Genomic DNA, 23,292 nt, shown 5'->3' on the forward strand with positions numbered 1-23,292 from the left:
TCACCAAGTCAAGGCTCACCAGGACATGGGATGACGAGCAGGACAGAACCATGGGCACATGCCAGGAACCACTGCAGTGACAACAACCCCCTGAGGAAAGCAGCTGGACAACGAGTTACAATAAAAGGATTTCTTTTTTCCCTTTAGAAATAATAACATAAAATGAATTTATGGCAATTACGGGATTTCTATATTTATGTCGTTATCAGAACTATATAAGGAAAGCTGGATGATATAAATGTATTTCGGGAGCTGCGACGAAGGGGAGGGAATTGATATATATTTTTAATCATGTTCCAGGCTCATCCATTCCACACCCGTGCAGAATTAGTTATGGGGTTACGGCCACTTTGCAGCTTCTTTGGGGTGAGGAACTTCCCTGCATTAATCCTTATTGTGAATCTTTGGTAAATGGGAGGGTATCATCTTCCTGGGGTCCCCGCTGCACTTGTTTTACTCTCCTACTTTTCTGTTTGTGGGCACTGTATCAGATTTGGAGGCTCTTTAGGGTCAGATTATGGACACCCCACAGTGTCCCCCAGGCGCACACCCCTGCTCTGACTCCTTTGCTTTTCTCTCACAGCCCCCAAAAGGAGGGTGGGCTGCCAACCCTGTGCCACTGCTGACCCCGTGCAACACCTCTGCCTCTCCCACAGGGATTAGGGCCAGATTAATGTCGGGCAGCCACTGTTATCCCAGCGATTAGTGCTGCCCCAGGATTATCAGCAGGTGAAACGCCGATGGGGATTAAGAGGAAGAGCTGGGCTGTCCCGAGTGGGTGCTTTCAGAAATGCATTTGTTTGGGGTTTGCTACTGATGGGTTTGGGATTGGGAGCACTGTCCTTTGTCTGGAAAGCACTGGGGATGCGATGTCCATTGACCTGATGCATCCTTAAGTCTGAAGCAGGGGATCGCAGCTGCCTGCTCCTGCACACTTTGCCCCTTGTTCCCATTCCATTCTGGGGAGAGGAAACTGAGGTTGTGCCCCACCAACCCGTGCCGGGCAAGGAGGGATGAATCACGGCTGTGCCACCGCTTCCCTTCTCCATCCCCGGGGAGACCACAGCCCGTGAGTCAGCCCTCCCCTCCCCAAAGCAATTGGGAGATTGGGTTATAAATCACAGGATTTGTATGAAAACAAGTGGTGCGGCGAGGCCGGATCGCTGGCTGTGCTCTGAGGATGCTGAAGATGCTCTGCCCTCCTGGCGTGGTCTGGGTGGTGGGTTTGGGGGCAGAGCTCACCTCCCATGGCCCCAGCCAGGGATATCTGCATATTATCCTTCAAGAAAGCCCCTCTCAGAGCACCCAAAGGTGTGGGGGCTGCCCCAGGACCATCCTCCCCCCACAGTGCCACTGACCAATGTGACTATTAGGCCCTTTGCAGGGGCATTTTTGGCTTCTGTCACCACTCAAGGTCAACCCCATTAATTGCTGTGAATTATTTTGGCATTAATGGAGATGTCTTACGCACTTCCACTATAAATGAGGCTTCCAGGATGAGCACGCCAGCCAATATTTCCTGGTGGAGGGAGATGGGGAAATATATGGTGGTGGAGGAGGAAGGATGGGAGCATATGGGGGGGAGGTGGGAAATGTGAGGGAGGGGACATGGGAGGCATGTGGGGGGTCACAGCATGGGGGTGTGACAGTGGGAGTGGTGTGTGGTCTGTGCAGCTCCAGCCCTACACCAGTGCCAATGGGATGGAGAAGGAGAGAAGGAGTGGGAGATGGTGGGGTTTCCACACTGCAAACTCAGCACCACCTCCTGCAGATGCACTGGGATCTGGGAATGGGGTGGGGAGATGGGGTGTGGGGATGGAGGAGCTGCTCCCAGCCCTCATTTTGGGGTCCCTGAACATTCTAGTTGGCACTGTGCATTCCTTGGGCATGTTCCCCCAAGCTCCATTTTCCCCACTGGCATGAGGGAAATCCCTGCCCAAGCTGTGCTGCCAGCATCTCCGAATCCTTTGGAAACTGCTCCCAGTGCACGAGGCAGAAGGGACCGGGGGAAGCTGCAGGGATCCTTCAGCCATGGGGGGCACTGGGAGGGGGGGTCCGCAGTCAACCCCAGTGGCTCCTCTTCAGCCATGGGGAGATGGGATGCCCTCACTCCCCTAGACAGCAGAGAAAGGATGGCAGGGAGGGCTCTGCAGCCCCCCCGCTGCACACGGGAGGGAGGAGGATCGGCTGGGAGGCTGTTCGCTAAGCGGGGTTGGGGGATCGGGGGCTGCATCACATCGCATCGCATCGCATCGCACCGCAGCGCAGCGCAGCGCAGCCCAGCGCAGCACAACACAGCAGCAGGAGCGGGACTCCGCTCTGCTCCCACCCCCTCACCCAAGGAGGGGGAGGAGGAAGAGGAGGAGGAGGAGGAGGAGGAAGGCACCTCCCCCCGCTGGCACCCACCGGAGCCCGATGCGGCTCCGGCCGAGCGGCCACGGGGGCCGGGAGGGGGGAGAAGTGCAGAGCCCCCCCAAACTGCTGCACGACTCCCGCTCCCCTCTGTATTATTTTTCTTTACGAGCGGGGCACTCCTTCCTCTTTAACCCGGAGGGGGGGTGGGGGACAGCGGGGACCCCCCCATCTGCACGCCCATGGCCGGGTCTCCCCGCTCCCAGCCCCGACCCCCCCGGCTCCGCTCCCCCCAAACTTTGCCTTCGGATGCGGGGACTCCGCCACCGCTGATTAATTGATTGCATCTGCCTCGGATTAATTATTCACCCTCTTGTTTTTCAGTATTTTTCTTCTTCTTCTTTTTTTAAAATTATCCTTATTATCGTCTTTTTTTTTTTTTTTCTTTTTTTTTTCCCCATCTTGTTTTACTCGCGGTGGGAACGCTTTAATTCCGATTTTCTTTTCGGAAGGCTGAGATTTGGACATCTTATCTATCTATATTATTTTATTGTGCACTGGGGGGGCCGGCGGCTCGCGAGCCCTGCAGCATCATCCTTCACCGGCACAGCTTTGATTTGCTTTGATTTTTTCTCCGGGGGTGGGGGGTCCACGTGCTCTTCTCCCCCCTGGATCCTGAAGAGGAAGAGGAGGAAGAAGAGGAGGAAGAAGGGGGGGGGACGACCCACCCCCGGCTCGGAGCCCCCCGCAGGCGCTGGGGGGGCTGCGGCAGACAGGGGTGGGGGGGCCGGGGCTGGGGTGCTCCGTGCTCTGAGCTGAGGGGGGGGACGCCGAGTACCCCCCTTTTCCCCCCCCCACCCCCAATCCCACCCTTGGCTGCTGCCGCCGGTTCGCACGTGGTTGGATTTAGGGGATTTCTGCGGGTTTTTTGGTGCTGGCTTTGGATTTTTTAATTATTATTATTTTTTAAGCGGGTGGGGGGGGGGTTAGAAGGGGGGTTCAGGGCCTGGCTGCCCCCCGCCCTCCTATCGCTGTTCCCCCCCCCCCCCGCCCCCACCCCAACACCTCAACATGGGCTCTCTGGAGAAGATGCTGTCCGGGCCGGCCGCTCTGCTCTGCTGCCTCTGTTCGCTGCTGCTGCTCGGTGAGTGTTGCCGGCGCGGTGGGGAGTTGGGGGGATCACCAGTCTGTGTGTCTGTTCGTGTGTCTGCATCCCTGAGAGGGGGGGGGTTCTCCCCTCTCTGCCCCCCCATTCCAGGAGTCGCTGCCCCTCTGTGCCCCCTGCATTCCGCAGCCCCCACCTTTCCTACACCCTGTGCCCCCCACCTCCACCCCCCCCCCCCCCCCCCCCCCTCCGCGAGGAAATGGGTGAAGATTAAGACTTTATTCCCGGCTTAATAAAATGACAGATTGCTTCTGAGCGCTGCTAATGGGCTGTTTGCTGCGGGGGGGAGGATGGGGGGGGGGGGGTTGGGAAGGGGGCAAAGGGGATACATCTCCCAGCCCCCACCATCCTCCCCTATCCATTACATCCCTGATGCAGAGCGGGGTGCTCCCTCCCCCCCCCTGCACCAAGTTGGGTGCTGAGAGTCACTGCTGTACCATCATATAGGGTGGGGGTACAGTGATGGGGTGCAGCCTCCTCTCTCCCTCTGATTCGTGCATTTCAGGATGGGGGTTCCCAGCTGCTTCCTTTGTGGGGGGGAGGCACAGCCTGTTCTCACTTTCCCTGAGTTGCATTCAAATCACAGCCCTTACCCCATGCTTTGCCTGCTAGTGACATCCTGGCCTGCCCGGGTGACAGCCCTGGGGATAGGGGAACCTGCTTCTGGGGGCTGAGGGTGGGGGGTGGGGAATGGGACTTTATTAGGGTGTGGCTCTTTTGGGGTGGTTTTCCTGTAGAATCAACTCCTGCAAATGCACCAGGTATAGCTGCAGAAAGCAGGGAGCTGCTGGAAATCGGGGGTGCCACGTATAGCCCGTTTTGTGGACACTGGGTGTCCCTAAAGGATGCACTGCTGCAGCCTTGGGGTGTCTGGATCGTGTCCCAGCATCCCATGGACAGAGCACTCCTGGGCTTTTCTGAGCATCTGCAGCCCCTGAGGCTCCTGGGGAGCAAAAATAATAATTAGGAAGGGGGGACACTGAGAGTGCTGCAGGGAGCAGGCAGAGATTATTTTTTTCCTTCAGCCCCTCCAAAGGTTCCTGGAGCGGCTCCGGCAGCACAGCTTTGCCTTGCTGACCCCACAACTTCACCCAGAGCCTTTGGGTGTTGCTCCCCCCCCGCACCCCAAAAGCAGGGTTTAGCAAAAGCTGCTTTAGGGGGAACAACAGGTACGGGTTGGGCAGGCAGCAGGAAAACGTGCTGGTCCTTCCTCTTGCCTTTATGAGATGCAGACGTCTGGGTCTGGCTTCCCCACGGCACCACAGGCGGCTGTCAGCCCCGCTGCCAGAGGAATGCTCTGTGATGGGAAATCTCCTAGGCTCATGTTTCCCGTGCCCACACGATGCAACTCCTTCTTCCCATTCCCTGCTGGGGGTCCCTGAGCCCCCTGTTGTTCCTCAGACCAGCGCGGTGGGCACACATAACCCCTCAGTGATCCTAAGGGACCAAGGGGACCCCAAGCCAGGACTGCCGTTTAGGGTGCTGGAATCCCTGCAAGGCACCAGCCAACTGTTAGGGCTCATTTCGTGGCCTTTCCTGGACAAATAAAGGTCTTGTGGGGAGCCAGGAAGTGTCTGACGGCTCCTCGTTCCCCCAGCCTTCCTTGTGGGATGCTTGGGATGGCCACTGGAGTCAGTGCACGGCCACGCAGTGCCCTTCTCTCTTGGTGAAGGATTTATTTTTTATTCCCTTTACAATGATTATTTCTTGTTATTTTTAATACCTCAGTGGTAGCTTCACCCCTTTGGCGCTCCCTTCCGTTTCGGGAGCCCTGCTTGACCATCCTCCCCCAACCAGCAGCTGCCAGAATGGGGATTTTGGCATCCCACATCCCAGATTGGGGCGGCCCCGGGGCTGCATGAGGGTTTTCCAGAGGGACGGAGCCGGCAGCTCAAAGCCAGAGGAGCCCTTTGGGGTTGCAGCACGACAGGGGTTCACCTGGCGTTGTGCTTGTGTTGGGGCTATGGGTTTGGGTTTGGATTCCATGTGCTCTCCCTGCTGCTCACCCAGCCCCATCCCCGCTGTGTGCCTCAGTTTCTCCTCTCGCTGGGCGGTGGGCATGGAGATGTGGTGTTATTCAGTGGGGGGAGCGTGTGCCTCCATCCCATTGGCAATAGGGTTGGGGCCGTGCTGATCTCCCTGCATCTCCTACCCCATAACTCCCAATGTGACCAAATCCCATGCGTGGGCTGATGGTGGAGGATGTGCCCCAACCCCAGGAGGGCACACACTGCCTCCCGTCCCCGTGTGGGCTCGGAGCATCCCCATCTTCAGGATATTTCAGGCCAGCAGGTGGAGATATGCCATAACTCGCTGTCGAAATGGGGAAAACGCAGCCGGCGTTTGCTCACCGAATGGGTCCTGGGTGCAATCCCTGAGCACACCCAGCACAGCCCAGAGCAGGCAGAGAACAGCAGGATCACGGTGCCCCTGTTCGTTGGAGGGATCTGGCCCCCGAGCGGAGCTGAACCAGGTAGAAACCAGTCACCCCAGGCCCAACCTCAGGCTTTGGTTCCAGGCTGCCCTTGCGTGACCCCAGCTGCTCCTTATCACCTTTTCTTCCCCTTGAATTTGGGTTTGAACTGTTGCCTGCTGTTTGACAGCCCAGCAACAAGTGGGGCCTTTTTATCTGGGTATGGGAGCAGTGTGCTTACAGATGCTCCAGGTGCCTTAATACTGTGCATCGGTCTGTGTGCATGTGCCTGGTTGCCCAAATGATTTGGGACTTAAGTTCTACACAACAGAGGCAGGGCATGGGGCAGCAGCAATTCCACAGCTGGGCGTTGCTCAGTGCTTCTAGAAACCTGGCTCTGTGGTTCAGTTCAGTGATTTAATTCTCCAGCTGCTGGAGTCCCTTTTCTCCCATCCTCTGCCTAAAAAAACCCAACCCCTCTCCAGCAGAGCATCTCCTGACATTTGAATGGGCACAGAGCAGCCACCTGCCTGTCCCCTCCCTCATGACTATGAAACATGGCCTTGTCCTGGGTAATACAGTGAGATGGAAGAGGGTTTGGTGTGACACAACCTGAATTTTGGCTCCTGCAAGAGCATCACCCCAAAGGAGTGGCAGGAGGAACCAATGTGCTCCCCTTCCATCCAGTGCTCATCACGGCTGCTGCACGAGCATCCCATCCCATCCGTCTGGAAAAGGTCACTCTCTCTAATCTAATTGGCATCCTCTATTATTAAATACAAGGCTTTGCTAACGAGCTGCCCCCTGGGATGGAGGAGGCGGTGGTTTCTTCCATGGGGGACCACGCGGCGCCAGGGCTGGGTGCCTTTGGGACTGGTGTGCAGCAAGGAGCACAGTGCCAGTAGGGCACTGCTGGGGGAGGAGGCAGCTCCTGGAGCTTCCTGCCATAGGAAGAGCTGCTTGAGCTTCACTTTCCCTGTGAACTGGGGTCCTCCAGCCAAATTCTGTGGTGGCCCAGGATGTGCGCTGCTAGGAGAGGCACAAACCCAAGTGTGGGGATTTGTTGGCTGTTGCCTCTCCCCCAAAAGACCCTGGTATAGATGCTCTCGCTGTGCCCTGCTTTCCCAGGCCGCTGCCCCACTTGTTGCTGCCCGGGTCGATAACCCACGTCTCGCTGTGCTCCGTCCCAGGAGGATGCTGCAATCACAGCAGTTTGCTTTTCCACCCTGATGAAGCCACCGTCTCCCGCTGGGCAGCGTTTTCCCTTTGCTGTTGTGCAATATTTGCCGTGCTTGCTTTTTTAATCCCTCTGCCTGAGATCTCAGGTGCTTTTGCATCCCAGTCCTGCGAAGTTACTGAAGCAGGTTCTGCTCTGTCCCTTGCAGGACCGACAAAAGTTCAGCATTTGGGATAGTCCCTCTGCTCTCCAGATTTCTTTTTCGTGCTGGACCTCATCCCTCTTGCAGTTTGTGCCCCATCCCCCTGCCGTGCTGCATTCTGCAGCTCCTGGGTGTTCCTGTGGGTTCAGTCAGTCCCTCATCCCTTTTCTTTTTTGTATTTTTTTTCCCCACCGCCTTTTAATTCATTTCTTCATTTTTCCTCCTCCTCCTCCGCAAAGGCCCTCTCCTTCCCGGCCCCCAACCTGTCCCCTGGTGTGATTTGTGGAAATTGCTCTAAAGTAGCTGCTGCGTAAAAGCCTTGCCTGCTCCCAGGATTTATAGCAGGCTGTGCCTGTGCGCGCCACATCCCATTTAGGCCATATTTATTTATTCCTTTGGGTTTCTTCCCCCTTCCCTTTGATTAGTTTCCTGGGGGAAATGCAGGGCTCAGCACTGCAGCCTTGGGCACCTGGTGTCCGTCCTGCTGGTATTGCCTTGCGTTGCTTCTTGCCACTGTGCTGGGCTGAAGCTGAAGGGCTGCTGCACTGTCACCCACAGTGTTCTTACTGGGGGATGGAGTGGGAGGAGGATTTCCAAGGATGCCCCCAGGCAACAGCATCTCCATCCTGGAACCTTAAAAAAAAGGGAGAGTCAACAGGCACCCGCACAATCCTATATTAGACACTGAAGAATCCACTACTGCCACCTATAGGAAGACTCAATTCAGTTTTCCCATTCATTACCCGCTCAATCCCTCCCCTGGGCTGCATCAGATCACCCCTCTGGGATGAGTGCTGTGCTCCTTCTACCATGGGGCTTCTGAACCCCACCGCCACTGTGGGGCAGAGCTGGGGACCAGGATGGCCAAGGGATTTGTGTCCCCTGTCCCTGCAGCCTCCTGTTGGCCATCTCACTGCTGTGCGCCGGGGGAGGTGCCTGTACATTTGTAACAATTATTCACTTAATTGACTTCCAATTAGCTAACGCTGGAGATGGAAGCTCGCACCGCGCCGGGGATCTTGTTGTCTTTCATGTCGCCGAAAACAATTTCCAAGGCTCTGGCTGATGGGAAGCATTTTCTGAGTCCCTCATGAGAGCTGGGCTTCCCATTTCAGCTCCCATTTCATTGCTGGGAGGGTTTTCCCAATCTGTGCTGTGCTATGGTGCAAAACAGGGGGTCCTGCTGCCCTTTGCAGGGATGGGAATAGGGTGCTTGAGGCTGTGGCCAATTGTAGCCCTGCCAGGGCTGAATTGTTGAGGTTTGGATGGAGGTGGAAGCCTCCATTTGCCATTTTTATTGGTTTGGGTTTTTTTCTGTGCTGTTTGGAGGTGCACACCCTGCTTGGATAAAAGCATATTGTGATGGGGTCAGTGCTGTGATGTGAGGATGGAAAGGGGATGTCTGGTCCCAGGATGGATGAGGAGGTGGATGAGGTATCTTTCCAACCTTAATGATTCTATAGGTATGACACTCATTTGGGAGCTGGGTCCGCCTCTGATTGGAGCATCCAGATGTTGGGACATCCCTGGTGTTTGTTGCTCATGTGGATCCTTTGTGGTTGGCCCTTATGGCTATGGAGGCAAAGAGTGGACTGTGGGTGCTGACACCACCACAGACTTCGAGTCTGAGGGCTCCAAAGCTTGGGCTGGATGCTGCTGGCTTTGAGGTGGGACATCTGTGGTGGTGGCCTTTTGGTGGGACTGTCCTCTTGGATCCTTAGCAGTGAGCTGGAAGTGATAGCTGCACCATAGGGGCTGAGCTGCACAGGGTCTCAGGGCCCATCTTTGGGGTCTTTAACCACTAATTTAACCCCATCAGCCTTTTTGTCCCTCTGGGTGACCAGGAACTCCAAGAAATGCCAGCAGAGCTTCAAACCAGCACAAAGCCATCTGTGAGGAGCTTTGATCACAGTGTCAACCCAGTCATTGCATCATGGAGCTAGGCTGTGTTGGAACAGACTGGGCCACAGCCCCCAGCAACAGCCCTATTTTATTTTCCAGTGTTTTTTTTTTTATCTGCTTTTCCCCTGTTAAGTGGGGATATATGTGCCGGGAGCCCCCTGTCATATCCCACAGGATAAGCTGGGATCAAACTCCCCCCTGGAGTGTGGCTAAAGCGATCCCTATGGCAAACAGCTGGGGCTGGAGCTAAGCTGAAGCTCAGGGCAGAATATCAGTGCTGGATAAAGAGGAGGAGGAGGAGGAGGAGGAGGAGGAGGAGGAGGAGGAGGAGGAGAAGGCTCTTCAGCCCTGGGACAGTTGCTGGGAGCAGGGATGAAGGGGCTGAGGAGCCACAACCACATTCAGTCTGACCATCAGCCGTCCTTCCCATGTGTCCATCTGTCTGACCCCAGTAGCCTCCAGCAGTGATGATGTAGTTGGGTTATTCTATGGGGTTGGGGGATTCTTTCAGCACTGGAGACCCCCCAGAAGCAACGATCTCCCCTGGCCTGGGGGGCTCTTGTTGACTTCAGTGCATGGTCGTGGGTGCTGCCACATTTTGTCCTGCACTGCTGTCCCCATGTGCCCCCACTGCCAGCACAGTGGCCCATCTGGCTGCATGGCTGCAGTGGCGTGGGGCACATCTGGCCAGGCAGATGTGGCTGCACGAGGGGGAGTCATCACCAGTTGTGTGTTTCTGCCTCCCTCTCTGCCCTCTCTCCCTGCTGTGGCTCATAATCCACCCTGGTTTGCCACAGAGGGAGCTGGGAAGGATGTGGGTGTCCTCTCCTGCTATGGGGCTGGGAGGGGGGGGGGTGTCCTCAGTCCACGGGGCCCAGGCATCCCCTGAGCTGGTCGGAGCCTGCTTTTTGCTCGTGGTGCTGAGCTGCGAGGGTGGAAGAACCATATGGTCCTCCCCGTGCCAGCCTAATAAAATCAGGAATGCAGGTCAGGCACTGCAAATCCCGTTAACTGCAGCGGGCCAGTGCGGAGCAGTCAGTGGCCAGGGCTTAACCCATCAGTCTCCCTAAACTGAGCCAGGGGTTATGGCAGAAGAACCACGCTTCCTCCTGGGGGCTGCTGGGTTGGGGCAGTCTGCTTGGGCTGGGGTCCCCTGAGCTGCTGGGCTTTCCTTTCTTCCTCCCTCCCTTCTACCTATCTACCTTTCCTTCCATCCGCTCTTCCTTTCACCCTTCCTACTTTCCTTCCACCCTTTTTCCATCCTTTCCATCCATTTTCCATTCTTTCCCCTGGTCCCATTATCCCTCTCCACCCATGTCTGTCTTGACCCCAAGTCCTTCCTCACCCCACGCTTTATCCCCCTTTGATGCAGAGACTGTAGGAACTAAAGCTCTGGGCTGCTATTAGCCCTGGGCTGGACGTGACCCTGCCCTGTAGGATTAGTTTATGCCAAGGAATGGAGACACCCACCACGTCCCCCCTCTTAGTGATAGATTATAGCATCGTTTAAATGCATTTTGTCTGTGGAAGGAAATAGAATCTCAGGGTGCCAGCAGTCCTCCTGTGTTGCACTAATCATGACCACAGCATTAATCTGCAGCCCGGCTCATCCCCCATGCAGGGCTTGGTGCCGCACTGCTGTCCCATCAGTATTGTCACCCGTGCCCCTGGTGCTGGGGGGTGCCCTGAGGGGAGCAGGCCTTTGGGTGGATTTCCTTTGTGGAATGATTTAAGTATTCTCCAAACACCGGTGATTTTTAAGGGATAACAGTTACAGTTTCAGTGATTCAGCGTCAAGCTTCAGTGTTTTGTTTTGCCTGGCTCCCCATGCCTCATTCATTCTTGCAGGCATTTGTGTGGTTACCCCAATGCAACTCCGATTTGGGGATCTTTTCACAGCTCTGCTTTTCAGCAAACAGTCTCATGGCTTGGAAAAAAAAAGTGGGGAATAGCAGGAGCAGCTGTGGCTGCATAGGGCAGGGCTGTGCTGCAGCCGACGTGATGGCATCACCAGCAGTGCCACCGCTGTGTCCCCAGCATGGTGCCTGGTCCTGAGGATGAGAGGAGCTGCATCCTGGGTGACAGAGTTGCAGATGCCATTCGTGCCCCTATCAAGTGCTAATCCTGTTAAGAGCCTTCCTAAGCCCTTAACCCCTGCAGCAATTAGATCCAGGCTGTTACGGGGTCTCGCCTCACTGAGCCGTGTGCCGCAGGAACCAGCATGCCAATTGCCCCAGCATATTGGGACCAATGTCCCCTCTTCTGCATCACCAGGGGAAAGTGAGGCAGAGCTTCAGGCAGCAGCAATCCCACAGCTGTATGGGTGCAACCATTGATGCTCCAGCTGGTAGAACCCTGCCTGGGTATTCATGCTCCCTCCTGTTCCCTACGTAGAAAATAGGGGTAGGAGTGATAGATTTGGCAGCCCCCCAGAGCAATCCCCCATTGGAAGCCCCCATCCAGATGCTTTTCTGACTGCTGAGCTGTCACATCAGAGCCTTTCACCACCCGTAATTTGGGTGCCACTGGTGGAGGCTGGAGTCGCTGGGGAATGGCTGCAATCAGTGCCAGGGCTGCTTGCTGTGCGACGGGGAGCTGCAGGGAGGGGAAGCATCCTGGGAATTGCTGGCAGATGCAGATGAGAAGACCTTGAGATGTCTTCCTTGAGATGTCTGCAGTGAGGGGCTGCGGCACAAGGGCTGGTGGGTACTGAATGGGAGATGCAAATGCTGCTCAAGGAGCTGGGCTTAGTGCATCCAGCCAGCTGTGGCTTGGGGCAGGATCTGTCCCACAGGCTCCATCAGCATGTTGGCAAAGGGTTGTTGGAAATGAGGATTCAGCCTTTTGTGCCCTATTCCTGCACATCCTGACCCAAATTTAGGCAGGCCCTTGACATCCTGGATGCTCCATCTCACACCAAGGGTTGGAGAAGCACAAGAGATCACTGAGGTTCTGGGGTGGGTAACAGGAATGAAACTCATCTCAACTTTTGCTGCCCTTGCTGGATACTCTGGGGCTGCAGAACCTCATACTTGCTATGGGAGCTCGCAGTTGAATGTCCCACAGTAACCATCCTCTCCATCCCCTTCACAGCCCAGGCCAAGGGGCCAGTTCCCAGCCCTGAGCCATCTGAGCCCCCTGGTGCCACGATGCTGCCCGTGAGCTACCGCCTATCCAACACTCGCTTGGCCTTCTTCCTCAAGGAGGTGGGGGCCAGCCCCCCAGCCAACAGCAGCACCCCTCTGCAACGATCCGAGCCCTTCGTCGTCTTCCAGACCAAGGAGCTGCCCGTGCTCAATGTCACCCTGGGACCCTTTAGCACAGGGTTGGTGCTGCCCAAGGAGCACCTGCAGCCTTCCAGCACCCTGGAAGTCCCCAACCGCCTCACAGTCAACTGGAAGGTGCGCGCCTTCATCATCCAACCCCGGTTGGTGGCCAACCAGCCCGTGGTCCAAGTGCTCTTCTATGTGGCCGGTCGGGATTGGGATGATTTCGATGTCACTGATCGGTTGCCCTGCGTCAGGCTTCACGCCTTCCGCGATGCCCGCGAGATCAAGAGTTCGTGCAGGCTGCGGGGCAGCCTGGCCACCTGCCTGGTGCAGGCTGAGCTGCCTCACGCCTGGTTCCGGCCCGCCGCTGTGCCACTGGGCCGCAGGAAGGGCCCTGATGGCATGGAGGTGCCAGGTGAGAGCCAACAAGTCGAGCTCTACTACACTCTTCACGCCCCCGATGGGGCCGGACAGTGCCTTGGGGACACATCGGCATCATCCCCTCGTCGAGGGAGTGGAGGGGCAAGGACTGAGGGTCCCACACAGCACCCGCTGTTGCGCATCGGTAGTGTCAGCCTTCTGCAGCCTCCCCCTGCACAGCCCATGCAGGAGCATCGGTTGGATGGCAATGTCTTCATCCGCCTGCCTGACCGGCCTCTGAAGCCGGGTGAGGTGCTGAGCATCCTGCTCTACCTGATGTCCAACTCCACGGTGGAGCACTTCACCCTCAGGTAGAGTCCTGATCCCATGACCCATGTCCGTTGGCAAGGATTGGTTGTTTTGGCTGGGTTGGGTGGAGCAGTGACATCTTCACTATGGATGATGTCTCTGAGATTCAAGAGGAATTGGGGGTGAAAAGTCCCTCTGTACACATGGCAGAGGGGTGAAGATATCTGGGGGTGTGCAGGGGTATGGGATCCTACCCTGATCATGGCTCTCTGCAGGGTGAAGGCCAAGAAAGGCGTCAACCTGCTCAGCACCAAGTCGAGGAGTGGGCAGTGGCTGGTGAGCTCAGAGCTGCTGACAGGTGGCAAACACTCCACGGCCACCGTTGACGTGGCCAAGGTGGAGGGCACCGGCCCCAGGTAACTATAAACCCATCCCCACCATACCCATACTTGTATAATCAATGAATGTACAGATGTTATAATTATGAAATATACCAGTTTGGCTAAGCAGTTATTATACCAAAACAGAATAGATAGAATGCTTCCCATATCCTGGGCTCACTATGAAACTCCAGAGGAGGGGATCTCCAGAAGAGACCCTTCCCTACTGGTAGTCAGCTCTTAAATGGATTTAGGAGAGGTGGAGACAGGCTGCCCTCCTTCCGGCAGCATAGGTGAATTGCCTTCAACTGTGCTCCCATGGCTGGCTCATTGCTCGCCTCAGGTGATCAATCAGAGGTTCAGGCTGTGATTCAGCAGTTTCCATTCACCACTGAATCATGTCTGTCACTTCCATATCTCCACGGGTCTTGAAAACCTGGTGTGGGGTGCAGGGTGGTTGGGTGTGATCTACTCCATGGCCAGCACCAAGCTGGGGCTCAAGCAATGTGCTCCTCAGTCATGACAATATTTTGCTGCTGCATCCCCATTTCTCAGCTGGTATTTATCCAGTTGTTTCAGATTCTGGCGGGTGCATATGGAAGGCTTTGGGGTGGTATTGTGAAAACATGAAGGATCCTCCAGTTTGAGGTGGAAGTATTTTAATTTTGTAAAAGTTGTAATATCATGGATGGTAGCTGCTCTTTATTGGTTGTCCAGAATGGAGAATCCCTTTGGGAAGGAAGGGGAGCACTCCCCAGATAAGGTCTCTCTGGTCCCCAGGGTCATGGATGATACTGGATGGGGAGCAGGAACCTAAACACCACCTGAGCAGGACAGGGCTGTTCTGTTCTGCTAGGCATAAGGGTGATGCCCATTCCTCATGGTCCAGGCTTGGGTGATGAAAGGCTTGAGTTGGCCAAGGAGAATCTAGGGGATAGAGTTGAGAAGGATCAGAAGGACAAAGATGAGTTAAAACCCAGAGGCTGCTCTGGGAAGGGGAGATGTGGGACTGGCCCTTGAGCACAGGGAGACTGTTGGGGCTCCTTGAACTGCAGGGGCAGGGTCTGGACTGCACAGGGTCAAAGTCACCAGCAGGAAGAACTGTGACACGCTGGGTTGTTCCCAGGTGGTAACATCTCCATCACCTGATGTCCTTGGGAGCAGGGAGCGAAATGCCTTCAGGAGCTGAGTTAGAGCAAACTGATGCTCTCAAGCTGTGCTGGAAGATGTCAAATGCAGCTGTAGCAGAGAGACATCAGAGCCTGTGGCTGACACTGGTAAATCCCCATGGCCACAAGCCCGATTAGGGTTATTTGCAAGAATAGCCCTGTAGGAATAGCCCTGTGCCACACAGGAGCCACGCACTGCAGGCATAGAGGGCTCCATCTCCCCTCTCCTTCCCCAGCCCCCCCCTCTGCCTCTGCTGCCGACTCAAATCAGCCTTGAAAGGTTAGAGACGGGAGATGAATTTAAAGTGATTACAATCACCTTTTAGACAAACAACTCGATCAAATATTAACGTAATGGAAATGATGAATGACTCAAAGCCGTTTTGCCCTCTGGGCCATGTAAGCACAAGCATTTTGCCTCGGGGCAGTGGGGATTGGAGGGAACCTGGCACACCGAGAGCTTTGGGCTGATAATGGCCAATACTGGCGATTTTGCACTCCGGCATCTGCATCTTCAGTCATTCCCCAAATCCAGGCAGCTTTGCTCTGACGGAGACGCTCAGGAGGATGCAGAAGACATTGGTCTTTGTTGTGCTGCTACAAGGAATCCCTTTCACTCATTATATATTTATAAGTGAGAAACTGCATCCAGCATCCCCAGATTGATGGGACCTTCTCGATGGCTGCTGCATGCCGAGATGAGAGCAGAACTATTTCAGCACTCCTCACCACATTCCATTCTCCTGCTCCAAGGAGGCTTTTGCAGGGAAAATGCCTTCCCTTTGTGTGGGCTTTCATAGGAGCAGGTGTGTTTGGGCTGAGCATCATATTGGTGACCACTCTGGTCCCTTCATCATGCAGGGGCACTCCTGAGGAGGGATCCACTGGAGATGCTCTGCATCAGGGACCATCCATAGCACCCAACTCACTGCATCCTCCTCTGATCTCCTGCCAGGGATGGAGAATCCTCCTCTGAGATCATGCAGCTGGATTTTGAGATGGAGAACTTCACCAGCCAGTCGGTGACACGCCGCATCATGTGGCACATCGACTACCGGGGCCGTAACCCCCCTCCTGACCTGGAGAAGGTGGTGACAGAGCTGACGGTCATCCAGAGGGACATCCGGGCCATTGTGCCCCTGGCCATGGTAAGAGGCCTTGCACTTGCTCCTGCCTTCTGGTTTGATAGCTGGGATGGTTTATTGTCCCTCGAGGATTTTGCAGCGAGAGATGGATGTGGATGTGGTCTACCGTGTCCCACTAACCCATCTGCCCCAGTGACATCTCCTTTGCACCTTTTCTCCCCAGGACACAGAAATCATCAACACAGCCATCCTGACGGGCCGAACAGTGGCCATTCCTGTGAAGGTCATTGCAATTGAGTTGAGTGGTGTTATCGTGGACGTCTCAGCCATGGTGGAGTGCAAATCCAACAATGAAGACATCATCAAGGTGGGTACGGGAGCGATAACTCCCATCTCCCGCCCCAGGAGCACATCCCTGCTGAGCCTCTCTGGTGTTTCAATCTCTCTTTGCCTGTCTGAGGAGAGAAGGACGATGCACTTTGTCACTGTCCCCACTGAGGGCTATTAGATGCTGTGGTGCTGTGCACGCTGGCACCAGGCAGCAGCAATAACTAAGGGTTATCGCACTACTTAGCCCTGATAAGGTAAAATACTGTCGCCTTGAAATGTGAACCACACGTTTTCATCAGTGGCTTCACCTGCGCCTCTGGGTGACATTCATCTCCTGTGTGGGATTTAATGCTGGGCTGAGCTGGGAGGGTCAAGCAAAGCACTGGGGACAATGGGACACAGGAGATCGGGGCTGCGTGGTGTTGGGGCTGCTCCTCTGAGCACAAAACACGTGTAGGCTCCCATGGCGATGATGGCCCACGCATCCCTCAGCTGACTTGGCAGTATCAGCCCTCAAACCCAGCCACGGGTGTCTATTTGTTCATCACCATACCCATTCAACCATATGTATTCTTCTATCATTCTGTGTATCCATCCAGCCGCCCGCCTGCACTGTTCCATCACCATACCCATCCATCCATCCGCCTACCCACCCCTAGACATCGCGCCTTCTCCCTGCCCCGTCGGTGTTGGGATGTGCTCTCTCCATGGGTCCCTGGGAGCCGTTAGCCCTGTGGGAGCTGGTGTCACAACCTGTTTACCCAAGTTCTCCAACAAAACCCTGATCTGTGCGATTTACAGCGCCAGCTCTAATTTATGGAGGCCGGTCCTCTGCAGCGTGATAAAACACTGGAGCAATAATACACTTCAGGATGGACTCCAAGACACTTAAACTGTTTAATGTGCTGCCTTTCGACTCATAAATCTATTTACACGCTGTCCCCAGACCTGGGGGGAGCAGACACATGCACACAAGCAGGGATGAATAATACATAAAGCAGCCCTCCAGCCCCGTGTGCTCTCCTTCCGCTCGCCATCCGCAGCCCCACGCAATTCCTTGCTGAGTTATTTTGTGTTTGTGCTGGTGATGTGTTTCCGAGGGAGCTCTCAGTTTCCTGCTGAGATTGGGCACTATGATTACGGTGTCAGGGCTATAAAGCTGTTACATAAATCAGCTTACATGGTGAGATCCACTGTCTGTTACTGTAAATAATTTAGCAATAAGGAGGGACGAGGAGCGGGAAAAGGCTGCTTCTCTCCATGCTGTGTGTGGTACTGCGGTGATGCTTGCATGGAGGGAGTGCATCTTGGATGTGGAGGACATGGTGGCTGGAGAATGATGATCTTTAGGTGTTCCAACTGAAGTCATTTTGTGATTCTATGACATGGTAGTGAGGGTGCTGCAGCCACCCATGAAGGCTGGTGACAGAGTGTGGGTGTGAAATGCCACCCTCATCTCCTCTGTGGGCACACAGGCATGTGTTCATGGTGAGTCTAGATGAGTTTTGTTGTCTTTTCAACCTTATTGAATCTATGACATGGGCCATCTCCTCATGCACTGCCCACCCAGGTTCACGTGGTGACCTCAGGCACCATGCATATGCTGAGGGATAGGCATGGAGAGATGATGTCTTCCCTTGATCCCATGCTTGAGGCTTGCCAAGGGAGGAGCTCTGCACAGGAGCAGAGCTGTCGGTGCCTTGGCTCTCAGCCCAGGCAGACCTCAGCCTCGCTTCCCAGTGCCTTGCTGCAAATCCGGGAAGTATCTCCCAACAAGTGTACACTTCATTTAAAAGCTAATCTGCAGTCACTCCATCATCAGGACAGGGCTGATGTGCTGCTATTTTTTGTTGTCGTATCTCCCCCCTTCGCCCCCCCCCCCATTCCAACCAACAGAAAAACAAGTGGCCCCCAGAACAAGGTGCTGGGGGGATTTATTAGGTAAGGTAATGCAAGCAGCATCCCATCATATTTATTGTGATAAATGGCTCAATATCCAGAGATGGAGGATTTACCCAAGAGCTCATCTTTATTCAAATGCTGCCCTGCTAGAGCTGAGATTGTCTTTTCAGACAGCTCTGGTACAAGGACAAGGAGCAAACCCTGTGAGCTGAGCTCAGGGAAAGCTGCAGATGTGGAGTGGGAGTCCCCAGCCCAGTGCCTCCTTCCTGCTGGCTGGGAAGGAGAAGGTGGTGTTGGCTCTGCTGCACTGAGCCAAGCAATGCCGTGGTGGCATCCTCTTAGCACCTTAATTGCCTTGGATCGGTTGGTAGTAAGTGGCCCCCACAGGAAGTATTTGTTTTATAGCAAATTTAACTAATGGCATTTGCATAAATGGGAATTAAAAGACAAAGAGGGAGAGAGATGAGGTGAATGCGAGGATTCAGATGGACTCTGGGAAGCTTTATCTGGAGTCAGCAGGAAGTATGTGGATGGAGGTGGGCATGGGGCTGCATTCCTTTTCGTGGCAGGCACTGGTGGGTACCTACAGTGGCTGGCCACTGCTTGCTGCCTGCTCTCCCTAGCCTGTAGGTGGGAGAGATCTGGGGACGGATGTCAGATTACACCCTCCCTGCTTTCCCCTCTCCCCAGGTCTCCAGCAGCTGTGACTACGTCTTTGTCAGCGGGAAGGAATCGCGGGGCTCCATGAGTGCCCGGGTCACCTTCACGTACGAGCACCTCTCTGCCCCGCTGGAGATGACGGTGTGGGTGCCCAAACTGCCGCTGCACATCGAGCTCTCAGACTCACGGCTGAGCCAAGTGAAGGGCTGGAGGGTGCCCATCCTGCCGGACAGGAGGTGGGTGCTGGGGGCACAGTGTTCGGGGTACCCCAAGGCAAGGGAGGCAGTGATAGGCTGGGAGAAATCCACAACAGGACCACAAGATATGGGGCATGAGATGCGCTGAAGAAGAGAAGGTGAAGGTGGCAGAAGTCCAGTGGCTGTGTTCAACTTCTTATTGAGGGGGGTATCAAAAACAATGGAACCTTTGCTGCAGTGAAAACGTGGATCGTGGATGCAAGTTGCATTTTTGGATGTAAAGAGGAGAATTTCACAATGAGAACTGTTGAACACTGGGACCAGTGAGGAACATTCATCCATGCCAACAGTCAAAATTCCTGTGGATAAGGCCAAGAGCTGCCAAGCTCCAAAATTAATGTTGCTTTGAGATCTAGAGACCTTCAGGTATCCCTCCCAACTTGAGATATCTTGTCCTTTCAGCTGATTAGAGGGTGGAGATTTTGGCTAGCCCATTTTCACGTGCTGCTAGAGCCCTCAGAGACCTCATGAACAACAGACAATTTTTGGCCAGGCTCCACCATGCTTTTCCCCTGCTTTGGAACACCTTGCCACCTGTCTCTTGTCTCTGTCCCACAGGTCAGTGCGGGACAGCGAGCACGAGGAGGATGAAGAGGAGCGGAAGCAGAGCCGGGGCTGTGCCCTGCAGTACCAGCACGCCACACTGCAGGTCTTCACCCAGTTCCACACCACAGCGGCAGAGGGCACGGGGCAGGTGGTCACCATGCTGGGACCCGACTGGCTGGTGGAGGTTACCGACCTGGTCAGTGACTTCATGCGCGTGGATGACCCGCGGGTGGCCCACCTGGTGGACAGCTTCACGCTGGCTGGCAGAGAGCCGGGAACCACGCTCTTTAAGGTGCCCCTGGTTTAATTTCCCCTTTCCATCAACATGGCTTGAGGTTGGCGGGTGGGTGGTGACGGTCCCCTCATCCCCTGCAGGTCGTGTCCCCGCTCATGGAGGCGGTGCTGGGTGAGACACTGGTGACGGTGGCGGAGGAGAAGGTCAGCATCACAGACCTGAAGGCCCAGGTGGTCTCCAGCCTCTCACTGTCCCTCCACCCCAGCCCTGGAAATAGCCACACCATCATTGCTCGCACGGCTGCCCAGCAGACCCTCAGCTTCCTCAAGCAGGTGAGGTCTGGGTTTTGGGGGACTCGAAGTGGGATGGAGTTCCATCTAAAAAGTCCTCTTCCCACCTCAAAGTAACCCAGAAATCTTCATGTCAGTGTCCACGTGGACAGAGGTCTGGAGGAAAACTCATAGTTTGTAGCTGTGGTAGCCCTGATTCATGCCTTGGGGGCTGAGATTTGGGGTTTGTGGAAGTCCTGCTTATCCTGTAGAGCTGAGATTTGGGGTGAACCTCATCTGTAGAGGTCCTGCTTGTCTTGTGGCCTCTACCTAGGAGTCTTGGAGCTCTGTTCCCTGAACCTTTCCTCTACACCAAGCCCTGGGGAGCAATGGGGAAGGAGTTGAGCATCAGGACAATCTGATACCAGGCCAGAAAGTGGTCTGCACCTTGTTCCAAACCTTCAACAGACTCTGTGTTTGGGCAACTGTGGGGAAAACTGAGGGAAGAACAGGCAAAAGAGAAAAGCTAGGTGGTGGTTGGGAGGAATAAAACAAATCAATAGGCAGATGGGTAGAGGATAAATTGCATGGGCGAAGGATGCGAAGGAGGAGGGATGGATGGGAAGATGGAGGTGCAGGTGGGACTGGCATTGTGCTGGGCAACCGGTGCCTGTGTTGGTTCTGCAGGAAGCGCTGCTGAGCCTGTGGATTTCCTACAGCGACGGCACCACAGCCCCTCTTTCCCTCTACGACCCCAAGGACTACAACCTGGTGGTGAGCAGCCTGGATGAGAAGGTGGTGACGGTGACCCAGGACCGAGCCTTCCCCTTGGTGGTGGCAGAGAGCGAAGGTGTGGGGGAATTGCTGCGGGCCGAGCTGGTCATCTGCGAGAGCTGCCAGAAAACCAAGCGTAAGAGCGTGCTCTTCACAGCCCTGGCCAGTGTGCGGGTTCATTTTGGCTCCGAGGAGGACCCGACCTATGACTACGACCACGTTCCCAGCAGACCAGGGCTGGAGGCGGGGTCGAGCACCACTCTGCGGGCAGAGGTGGAGAGAAAAGCGGAGCCGAGCGAGGACAGTAGGATGCCCAGTGCGTCTCACCCCACAGAGGACTTCCCCACCATCCCCACTGGCTTTGTCCAAGTGACCCGAGGGCTGACGGACCTGGAGATAGGCATGTACGCCCTTCTGGGCGTCTTCTGTCTGGCCATCTTGGTCTTCCTCATCAACTGCATTGTCTTTGTGTTGAAATACCGGCACAAACGCATCCCACCTGAAGGTCAGACCAACATGGACCACTCCCACCACTGGGTCTTCCTGGGCAATGGGCAGCCCTTGCGGGCTCACAATGACCTCTCCCCACAGCCTGAGAGCCCCGGGAACCCCCTGGAAAATGTGCAGACCTGCTGCCATGCGGACCACCACAGCAGTGGGAGCTCACAGACCAGTGTGCAAAGCCAGGTCCATGGTCGTGGGGATGGTTCCTCGGGGGGTTCCACACGGGATCAGAGTGAGGACCCCCTCAACTCGCCCACTTCCAAACGGAAGCGGGTGAAGTTCACCACCTTCGCCACGTTGCCCACTGATGAGCTGGCTTACAACTCCATCCCCATCGCTGATGAGGAGGACTTGGAGTGGGTCTGCCAGGACATGGGGCTGCAAGACCCCGAAGAGCTTCACAACTACATCCGCAGAATCAAAGAGATCGCTTAACACAGGGGCAGAGGGGATGGGGTGGGAGGGAGGGGGCCGCCACGCCGTGCCACGCCATGCCATGTCACGCCACACCGGCTGCTTCCTGGGGCCTGAGACCCACGTTGGGCTCTCTCGCAGGTTCCCTTTTGCACATCTCACATCCTCCTCACCCCATGTGGAGGCACCTCTGGGGGCTGTTTTTCTTTTCTTGCCCTTTGCCGTCTGCTTGTCCCCAGGGTGGGGGCACCAAACCTGCAGTGAGCGGGATCCACGAGGGATGCAAGCTGGGGGCTGGAGATGGATGGGGATGGATCTTGTGAACGTGCAATGGTGAATGGGATGAATGTGGGTCCTGCGGTGCACAGGTTGGAGGAGGGGAGACATCCCACCAGCCTGCTGCAGGAAGGTGGTGGGTGGGGGTTCCCAAAAGCCATCCACTGTACATGGGGGTTGCACAATTGCTGCACCTGGTTGCACAGTTTTGGAGGTGAGCGCTGGTGTGGGGATTTGCCATCCTATGGCAGTTGGGTTGTGCAGGGAAAAAGTGGGGCAAAACCTGCATCCCCACCTCAAGCTCACCGCCTGCTTCATGGGGTGGTGGCATTAATGTTTGCCATCACAGCATCCCTTGGGGACTGCCTCTGCCCCAGGGCTGCTGTTTCCTGCCCTCCCAGCACCAGGCTGGGAGATGCAGTTGGGTCTTCACATTGCCCACCCAGCTCCCCACCTGGTAGGGATTCCCATGCCCATTTCCCCCAGTCCCAGCCCACTGGGGACTCCCACAGCCAGGCTCAGCCTCCGTGGTGCCTTCTGACTGCCATAATCTCCCTGGCCACCCCGCTCCCAGCCCCGAAGTCCCTCCTCCATTGTAGAGCATCCTCAGACAGGCTGACTCCAAGGGGACCACCTGGGTACCAGCGGTTGGGGTCCTACATGTGGGCACCCAGCATTGCCCAGCGGAGGGGGAGGCAGCAGCTGGCAGCGGATTATTTCTGGATCGGAAGTTACCCACCACTGTGTCTATTTTATTTTTTTTTTTTCTTAAATAAAAGACTAGAAAAATTAAAAAAAAAAAAAAAAAAGAAAAAAAAAGCAAAAAGCAACCAACACAACCACAAAGGAAATGAAAAGCCAAAACCAAAATGCGTCATCCTGGGGGGCATCGCTTGGCTTTGACACCCATCGGAATAGTAAGTGCTTTGGGGTCAAAGCTGTGGATTTGGGGCCACCCCTCAAAAATCCTCCCCACCTCAAAAGCCCCATCAAGGAAGTGATGACACAGCCAGGCCCCATGCCTCAGTTTCCCTGGAGCGCTGTGCAGTGTCTTGAAAAGCTCTTTAAGGAGTTTATCACTCTGGGACTGTGGAAATTTCTCCCCTGAGCAGCCTTAAAGCTTTCCTGATAGCTCTACGCTGGTTTTAAATATACATATCCTTCTATAGAGAGATATATGAGGAAATTAAGATGTGCTCAAAGACCAGGTGGGTGCTGCGTTCCTGTTTTACCGTGCCCCGTTATCAGAGGGACCCAGGTCTGGCTGCATGATAGCGATTCCAAGCAGTAAAATTAATACAGCCAAATTCTTGCCTGGAGCTGCCGAGCCTCCTCGTCAAAT

At 55.3% G+C, this 23,292-nt stretch overlaps 1 protein-coding gene across 1 annotated transcript; it reads left to right on the forward strand.

Moving 5' to 3' along the window:
• Positions 1 to 2,401: 2,401 nt before the first annotated feature.
• Positions 2,402 to 21,710, forward strand: TMEM132E (transmembrane protein 132E). Its single transcript, XM_052689072.1, has 9 exons — positions 2,402 to 3,496; positions 12,305 to 13,211; positions 13,425 to 13,565; positions 15,654 to 15,846; positions 16,007 to 16,150; positions 18,706 to 18,911; positions 19,491 to 19,770; positions 19,854 to 20,045; positions 20,670 to 21,710. Exons 1-9 carry the CDS (start codon positions 3,424 to 3,426, stop codon positions 21,693 to 21,695), a joined length of 3,162 nt encoding a protein of 1,053 aa, XP_052545032.1. The 5' UTR covers positions 2,402 to 3,423; the 3' UTR covers positions 21,696 to 21,710.
• Positions 21,711 to 23,292: the final 1,582 nt, after the last annotated feature.

Source organism: Tympanuchus pallidicinctus, unplaced genomic scaffold, assembly GCF_026119805.1.
Source record: "Tympanuchus pallidicinctus isolate F22 unplaced genomic scaffold, pur_lepc_1.0 scaffold24, whole genome shotgun sequence".
NCBI lineage: Eukaryota > Metazoa > Chordata > Aves > Galliformes > Phasianidae > Tympanuchus > Tympanuchus pallidicinctus.